Source organism: Castor canadensis, chromosome X, assembly GCF_047511655.1.
Source record: "Castor canadensis chromosome X, mCasCan1.hap1v2, whole genome shotgun sequence".
NCBI lineage: Eukaryota > Metazoa > Chordata > Mammalia > Rodentia > Castoridae > Castor > Castor canadensis.
Window position 1 is genome coordinate 87,007,205 of NC_133405.1, and position 9,429 is coordinate 87,016,633.

Here is a 9,429-nt window from a genome sequence, read left to right on the forward strand (position 1 = left end):
CCTCACTGAGCTCTACTCTTCAGTCTACCCCATATGGAAGCATGAAGGAGGGATGGAGGTGTGGCTCATGTAATAGAGCACCTGCCTAGCAAGTACAAGGCCCTGAGTTCAAAACCCTCTACTGCCAAAAAAATCATCCATGAAGCATGAAGGAAGGAATCGCCTATATACCTACTCGGGCCAGAAAGACAACAATTTTTTTTAATTAATTCACCCAATTCTGGAAAACCAAGATACAGTCTCAATCATAGACCCTTTTCAGAAGGTTTGCCAATTAAGAAAGGATGCTCCAACTGACCCTAGAAAGGAAAGAACAGCTTGGTTTAAGCTTACATGTACATCTCTGTGGCTCTCCTTGAAATAACTAGTACCTCGAGCCTTCATTTCAGACAAATTCACTTTCAAGAGGGCACTAGCCTAGGCCCACCTTGTTTACACTCATGTACCAAAACCACATCACTTTTCCACAGAATGGCCACTGCCCCCAAGTGTACACATCCTTTAACATCCTGTTAATCCCCCAGTAAACCCTTTCCTTATCAAAATCTATAGAAAATGTCATGCATATATTTTTATCCAACTTTTTAAAAAGTGAATTAGCCCTAAATCCCAATTAAATAAGAAATCTTTGAAGGCATTAATTTTATCTTCTATTCATTTTATTTGTATTCCTTACGGTACATGGTAGCCATTCAATCAATGACTTGAGCCCAAGAGTTCAAGATCAGCCTGGGCAACATAGTGAAATCCTACCTCAAAAGAAAAAAAGAAGAAAGAAAGACAAGAAGAAAAAGAAAATAAAAAAGAAAGGGAGGGAAGGATGGAGAAAGGAGAGAAGGAAGAAAGGAAGGGAGGAAGAAAGGAAGGAAGGAAGGAACGAAGGAAGGAAGGAAGGAAGGAAGGAAAGGGCTGAGGATGGAGCGCAGTTGCAGAGGACTTACCTAGAATGCACAAGGCCCTGGGTTCCATCCCTAGCACCACAAAAAAAGTTAAGCAACTTGCCCAAGGCTACACAACTCAGTTGGTCACATAGGTGGAATTTGAGTCTGGGCAGTTTGATTCTACAGTCTGTGCTTTAAACACTCCATTTCTGTGAAGGCCTGAAAAGTCCCTTTTTAGCTAGCTACCTTCCCCATTGGACTACAAGCACTTTAGAGGTGAGTGGTGAGAGCCGAGGCCAGGAGACTCCAGTTGCTATAAATGGTTGCTATAGCAGCAAATATTGTCACCAAATTAGAAAGGAAAGTACCATAAATGTTCTCCTAACTCAAGGGACAGATCAAGCTGGAACAATGAATCAGAATTCAGAAATCAGATCTCAAAATTTAAAAGAGCACAGAGAAAGTGGGGAATTTGGGCGAGAGGCAGGCAGGAAGAGAAGAAAGTCATTCTGAGGCCCCAGAAGAACTGAATCACCCACTCACTGAAACCTGCTACAGCAGAGGCTATCTAGGGAACTCCACTGCAGCTACCTTATCAATGAAATTGATACAAAGCCAGTTCTCTGGAAGCCTGTGCCCCCTGAGTGAAAATAGTTGTTCTTCCAAGGGAGCCAAATCCAGTGAGGGAGATCACTAACTTGGGAACTAAGAAAGCCAAGTTCTGCCTGGCATGGTAGGATATGCCTTTATATAACCCCACCACTTGAGAGGCTAAGGCAGGAGGATCCCAAGTTTGAGGCGAGACTGGGCTACAAAGTAAAGGCATTAATTGGATCTTCTAATTGTATCTGTCTCAAAAAATAAGAATGAAAATTAAAGAAATAAAGCCAAGTTATACTTTCATTACATTATCAACTTTACATATCCCCTAACAAGCTGCTTAACCTCTCTAGTTATAAATACGAAGAGCCAGGTGGTGGCTCATGCCTGTAATCCTGTAGGCCCTGAGTTCAAACTCTAGTATCGCAAAAAAGAAAAAAAAGATATGAAGAAATAACTACTCCCTCAAGACTCTTAGGACACAACGCCTAGTCTCAAGCAGGAAAATATAATAGGTATCCTCTCCCTATCTCCCTCCAGGCCACACATTTACCTTCTACCACCATTCACAGCCAAAGCAAAACACCTACATAAGAAGTGCTACAAAGAGTTCTTAAGATGAGACCAGAGCCTGAACCATCTCTATATAAAGAAGCCCCTAAGGGCAGCTCTACACACTCAGGACTGGCTCTTCTCATGACTGTAAAACTATGGTCAAGTCACTCCCAGCACAGAGATAGAAAACACTTGAGGGCTGGCAGAGTGGCTCAAGTGGTAGAGCACCTGCCTAGTAAGCATGAGGCACTGAGTTCAAACCCCAGTATGGCCCAAAATTTTTGCCAGCCACAGGTGACTCATGTCTATAATCTTAGCTACTCAGGAGGCAGAAATCAGGAAGATCACACTTCAAAGCTAGCCCAAAGCAAGTATTTCTGGAGACCCTATCTCAGAACACCCAACACAAACAGGGCTGGTGGAGCAGCTCAAGCAATAGAGCACCTGCCTAGCAAGTGTGAAGCCCTGAGTTCAAGCTCCAGGACTGTCCCCCACCCCCGCAAAAAAAAGGAGCCAGATGCTGGTGGCTCAGGCCTGTAATCCTAGCTACTCAGGAGGCAGAGTTCAGAGGGATTAGAGTTTGAAGTCAGCCCAGGCAAGAAGTTCGCAAGACCCTATCTCAAAAAAAAAAAAAACCATCAAACAAGGACTGGTGGAGTAGCTCAAAGCCCTGAGTTCAAACCTCAGTACCAATTCAAAAAAAAAAAAAACTAAAAAGGAAACACTAAGCCACTGAGCCACCCTGCAGTGAGTGGCCTCCTATACTGCAGGCCAAGCAAAGTTGGATTTAATCATAGCCAATTTCCTTCAAATCTCTTTCCTTTTCTGGGCTTTGGTATCCTCATCTAAAATGTAAAGGCTGAACTGGAAGGACCAGCTCAGATGTTCTAAGGCTCAGATATTCTCACTCCTTGAGAATATCTTGACAATCCAGAACAATCATCTAAAGGGAAGCTTGCCAGGCACCAGTAATGATAATCCTAGCTACTTCGGAAGCTGAGATCTGGAGGATTGTGGTTCGAGGACAGTCTGGGCAAATAGTTTATGAGAGCCCATCTCCAAATTAACCAGAGCAAGATGGACTGGAGGTGTTGCTAAAATGGTAGAACACATATTTTGAGTTCAAACCCCAGACCCACAAAAATAAATAAATAAAGGAAAGCTTAAGGGTGAGAAAGCTACCCCAAGTACAGGTGCATTTATTTAAAATGTTGCACTCACAACAGCTCAATGGGGGTAGATACTTTAGCAGGTTTGTTTATGCCCAACAGTTTCTCAATATCTGCCAATATATCTAACCACCACACTCACTAAGTTAGAAATAAATTTGAAACACAACCTACTAGCTTCCAGGCCTTTTGGCAGAACTCTACAGGTTCTATGATACTATCAGGAAGGCACTGGGAAATGTGAAGTACAGTAGAGAAACGTATAGAACTTTTGGTATCAGAGCTCACCGGTCAACCCACAGCCTTCATAATATAGTCTCACTTGGTTTCTTTCCTTACACAGCCCTTTCCTCCTCAAGAAGAAATGGCCAGGAGTACTCATGCCAGTAATTTTGTCTGATCTACTAACTCGCAAATTAGAAACTATTCTGAATTTGCATTCAGGAAGAAATAGCAGTCTAGAAGCATGAGGAAAAAGAAGATACATTTTATCAAGGACTGTCCAACTTTGTATACCCAACACTACCTGGTGAGGCTCTAACTCCAAACTCCAGTACCATATGTGGTGGTGTGGGGGGGAAACAAGCTGGAGACACTGAAGATCTGAGGAAAGGAATTTCCCAGGGCCCCCTTATTTCATGTGTACAACTTTAATAAGGATACGTGAAAGAGTCTTCTTATACAGAATGAGAAGAAAAGTTCTCAGTTCAGTTTTGCTTTCCATTTCCCAGTACCCACCTTCCAAATTCATGCAATCCTGGCCTAACCCTCCAAAGTGACAGCTCTTGTACCAAACATTAGAACCTGGGATTGAAAAGTTTTTCAGCTCTATCAAGCATGAAATGGGAGGAGGGATGAACAGCAAAAACCAGTAAGTTATGAAAAGACCAGCCCCATCACTTGACCAATAGACTGCTCCAAATGAGACCACCTTTGTACTCTGTTTTTTTTTTTCCTTTTGGGACAGAAGAATGACATGGAGTAGCAGGAAAAAAGATTGTGAGTTAAGAAAAGCACATGATAAACTCAGTTCTATCTCTGAAAGATCAGAGACAGTCACTTCTATCTTTGAAGATCAGAGCAATTCTGGCCAAGAACGGCCCAACCCTGATAGTGTTGATAGCCAGATCTTCTCCCCTCTAGGGACCCTGAGTCTAGAAATTCCAGTGGAGGAGGTATTCCCAGGAATATACAAAGGGACCTCAGACAGGCTGTTGCCAAGCAACACTATTAGAATAGAGTTCAGAATAATTGTGTCTGTCATCGCATCTCATCCAGAGAGAATTAGATTTGGAGACAGTGGGATAGACTAGTTGACCTCTAAATGTCCCTTCAAGCTCCACCATTCAGTAAAGGAGTGATGTGAGAAGAAGCAAGAAAAAAGAACTCCACACTTAAAACAAGCTACTGTTACAGGCATCTAGAGAATAATGGAAAGTTAGCAGATTCATGGCCAATACCATACCTACTACTGACTCACACAGCAACTTTTCCCTCCCTAAACATACAATGAGGAAAGATTAGTTGGTGCCTTGGAGGGTCCCACACAGGACCTCTTGCTCCACCAGCTCCTCCTGCTCAGAAGACTACTCATAGACAAGCCCAACAGAAATTCTCAAGATGGTTCCTGCTCTGTCTCTATCATCTACACTTTTACAAAGGGTTCACTGAACTAAAGAAATAAAAAAAGTAGAAAAGAGGCAAAAGCCTCTCTCTTACACAACCTCCATCCCTGATTTCCTGCCCTACCCTGAAGTCTATAGACGGGGTTGGTTCAAGGGTTAAAAGACAGATTCTGCCCTCTATTCACTAAGTACCACTTTAGTGTCACTTGAGTGGCTCAAGCAATGCTAGGAATGGCAGGAGAATAAATAGTCCACTCAGCCCCTGTTAAAGTTTAGCTGAATACAGGCCCAGAAGCCCTCAAATACTTTAAGGAACTGTGCTCTGTGTGTGCTCACATGGGTGGTACAGTCAAATGACCACTTGATCACCTTTCTTCTGAGCTGTTCATCTAGGGCTAAAAATTCAGCAAAGCATAAATTTTTACCAAGATTGAGCCTCTAAGTCCTAGCTTTGCCACTGGTATGCCTCAATCACTCTAGTCCTTCTCTATCATGTGTTTCAATTCTCCATCATACAATGGGAAAAGTTGGACTTGGTAATTGTGGAAAGTCTTTTAAACGCTAACAATAAATTGTTAAGTAGAGAAAACCTCATAAGCATCTTGAAAATTCAAAATAATCTCTTTTTAGGGAGTCTAAGAGAGCTGCCAAAGACTTTGGAATCTTATTTAAAAAGTTAAAGAGGTTAGGGAAGGGGAAAGATCTTTTTTATTTGTAATTGTCTTATCACCAGAAGGTATAGATGGAGGTTAATAAGCTTTTCCACCCTGGCTACCAAAGCGGACTCAGGAAACTGGCAACTAGAAGCACAGTCCAAGAAGGGAATGTTTTAACAGATTTAACAGAGGCTGGCCTGACTTGGAGAAACAATTGGCTATAAAAGTGAAACTGACCCTGGAAAAACTGCAGACCAGGATCATATGAATGAACAGGTTTGATTTTTCCACTATCTTTCTCTATCTGTCACACTCCACACCAGTGGAGAAGAGGAAAATAGGGAATTTTCCCCTCTTCATTAAAGTTACTGGCTAGTATTCAGTAAAATAGGGTGTGCCCCTGGAGGGCTCAAGCCTTGGAATGATGAATGCAGAAAAGTAACGGGACACTCCCAAATTCTACCAGGAGACCACACAAATGCCAATGTTGATCACTTTGCCCAAATTACCAACTTCTTTTTATATGAGAACCATGAAGGTTTGAAAATAAGGGACAATTTGCTTTGGGCAAGAAAGGGAATTCAAACTTTAAGAACCCAATCATTGGATCAGAGTAGGAAGTCAATGGGATAAGCATCAGAAATCCTGGACCCCAATCCTAGCTCCATCACCGTGTGTCCTTAAGTAAGCACTTTCTGGTAAGCCTAAATGCTCTTCTTTTTTTTTTTAAGAGTTGTACTAAATAAGTCTCCGAGGCCTCTTTCAGGGTAATAGTCTATGGTATTAACAGCACAATTCAGTTGTTTTTCCTAAAAGCTGCCATTCCTTGAGTTGAACAATATGGGAAACTCTCTAATGGTATTAAAATCCAACCCTCTCCTTCCAACTTGATTCAAATTTCAGTTAATTTGCATAAAAATACCATCAGTATTCAGGTACTTTCAGTACCTCAGGACTGACCTCAAACACCTTATACTCCAATCTATCTCCATATCCAGGAAAAGGATCACCATACTGTCTTCTTAACCACTTTTGGGGGGGCAGGGGGACAGACTGGGATTTGAACTCAGGGCCTATACCTTGAGCCACTCCACCAGCCCTTTTTGTAAAGGTCTTTTTTGAGATAGGGTCTCACAAACTATTATGCCCAGGCTGGCTTTGAACCAAGATTCTCCTGATCTCTGCCTTCTGAGTAGCTAGGATTACAGGCTTGAGCCATTGGTGCCCAGCATCTTTGCCACTTTTGACAGAGACGGGATGGTTAATGAAACTTTGAGGCAATTTTACAGGCTCATCAAGTTGTGTGTTTAAAGATGAGATGTCTCAGAATTCAGTATGATGTATACCGTTAGGGAAGAGAGGTCACAGCAGTCTATTCCCAGAGATCCACCTAACTGGGCAAAGCCACACGTTAATGGGAGGCAGGAATAAACCAGAGAGAAACAGACCCAAAGAGAGTCTCCTGGAAAGATCTTCATAATTCTCTGTGTTGGTAGAGTCAGTAGGGTTTTTTTCCTCCTTCTTTTTTGCAAAGCCACTTTCTCTCACTTTGTAAGTGGAGGGATTTTGGAAGAAAGTGTAGAAAAGCTCCATGTCATAAAACCACCACAGGCAACTTAAAAGAGAGAGATGGTGAAAGCATGTATTTGTTTAAAACTTGGTGTTTCTGAAGGACAGAGTTTTGGAAAGGCAAGAATATGTTGGCAGTGAAGCTGGAATACAGCAACATGGCGACTAAACCTCAGCATGTACCCAAAGAACTGGGCCCCCTCTCTCCTCCTCTCATCCCAGGGGCCCCCTGCCCTTCTCAAGTCACTCTCTCAGCTCTCCAATGCTCGGGCAGTCCTAGGGAAATGAAGCTAGTAATACTGCATAGCCTAGACCAACCTAACAAGCTGCCTAGCCTAAGAGACTCAAGCCAAGGTGGCCACCAAGCCTTCCTCAACAAGGGAAGGGCACCAGCAGCCATTTGGCATGACTTGCACAAAAGCAAGCAGAGCTCATTAGTCAGGCACACCCCTCCCCCGCTCCTCCCTCTAGGGCATCCGGCCCCCCTAGGCCCCACTCGCAGGAGGTTTTTGCTCTTCTCACAGCAACCAATGAGGTGGTGACCAGATCCCCAAATCAACTAGCACTCTAGAAGGTGTGACCCCACAGGGAAGAACCCACACCACACAGAACAGTCCGAAGGGGATAGAGAGGCATTAAGTAATGGGAAGGGCAGGGATTTAGTGGGTGGAGTAGAGGAAGAAACCGGTCTTCTCTCCCAGTCGGTTGGGCAGGCCTCTCCTCAGACTGCTGCCTAGTAAACTGTTGGCACTCCTAGGTAAAAGGAGGTAACCTGAGTGACAAGTCCCTCTGCATCTCTCTCCTCATCTCTTAGTGGGAAACAACTAAAGCCGCCTGGGGTGGCTATGGTGGGGGGGGGGGGTGCGGGATCCGCCCTGCGCAACTCCCTCTCTCCTCCCTGCTTCTCTGTTCCCATGGCCCCTCCTGGTCGGTAGCAGCCTTGCACCAGAAAGGCGCCAATTCCTGGGCTGCGTGAAGTGTTCTCCTCTAAAGTGGAGTCCTCGCCCCAGTACCCACGACCCTTCAGGGGAAGTGGGGAGCCCAAGGCCCGCAATAAAACCTTCCCCACTTCGCATCCCCGACGCAAGGAACTGGAACCAAACAGGTTGACCCCGCCCTGTTCACACTTCTAAGCCTAGACACCCCCAAATCCTCCCGAGGGTGTGCCAAGCCAGGCTCCCACTCTAGTCTCCTCCCCATCTCGGGCCATGGCGGAGGGCACGGCGTCCCAGGCGAGCCGGTGGCCCGCAGCCATCAGCAAAGGACTAAGAGGGGCAACAAGAACCTCTGGGGTCGACGGTTCGGCACTCACCGTCTTAGGCATGGTGGATGGTGGCGGCAAAGGCAACGGAGTTGGCGAAGTTTGGCTAGAAACTGTTTGGGCAGCACTGAGCACGCAGTACACTCGGCTCAGATCGGGGCCAGCAACTCGAATTGGGTCTCTCTCTTGCGTCGGGGCGACTGCTTGGCTTCCTGCTAACGGGCCACGACTTCACAAACCCCACCCAGGAAAGAGCCACCCCCGTTGCGCCGCCCGCTCCTTTATGTGGCCCGGCTTCCGCGCCGCTCCCCGCCCTCGCGCCCGCCTCTCCGCCGGCCGCCGGCCTCGCCCCGCCCAGCCCAGCCCAGCCCAGCCTGGCCAAGCCAGCCACGTGGGGGTCCGGTTTGGGACCAGCCAGCCCACTTAGGATCCCACCCCAACCCAGGCCCACCCGGTACCTCTCCTATCTCCCTCAGACCCTAGCCCTCCACTTCCCAGCCATCCTGCCCCGCCCCCACTCTGGGCCACAACCGGACCCTGGGCCACACCCTAACAGATGCTTACGCAGCCCCAGACTGCAACTTTCCACTGATGGAGAACTCACTACCTATGGAAGCTGCCCGTTCCTTCTCCAGGCAGTCCTCCTGCCTCTTTCAAAACTGCGCCTAGGGGTATCTAAATTCTTTTTTCTCTGTGACTTCCACCAGTGGATCTCAACTCTGCTTCCTGGGGACAACAAATCCTCTACTGTCCCTAACAGCAGCTCAGAGGTCTGAAGGTCCCATGTTCCCAGGAAACGATTTTTTTTTCTTTTGGCGGTACTGGGGTTTGAACTCAGCACCTCACGCTTGCGAGGCAGGTGCTCTACCACCTGACAGCCCTTTTTCAGTTGGGTATTTTTCCAGATAGGGTTGCTGCGAACTATTTCCCAGGGCTAGCTTTGAACCTTGAACCGCCATCCTCCTGATCTCTGCCTCCTGAGTAGCTAGGATTACCGCCCTGAGCCACCGGTGCCAGACCCCAGGAAACTTCTTTTGGCTGAAGTGCATCTCCTCCAACACTTAATCCATTCTCTTCTGTAGGACTCCTTCCCTATCATATTTCCTCTCCATC

General features: G+C 46.0%; 1 protein-coding gene across 1 annotated transcript in view; it reads right to left on the bottom strand.

The window, feature by feature from the left end:
* Msn (moesin) overlaps positions 1 to 8,581 on the bottom strand; it is a 68,796-nt gene extending 60,215 nt beyond the window's left edge. Inside the window, exon 1 of the mRNA XM_074063385.1 lies at positions 8,368 to 8,581. Coding sequence (XP_073919486.1) covers positions 8,368 to 8,379 — 12 coding nt within the window. The 5' untranslated portion in view covers positions 8,380 to 8,581. The remainder of the gene's footprint in view (positions 1 to 8,367) is intronic.
* Between the last annotated feature and the right edge of the window lie 848 nt (positions 8,582 to 9,429).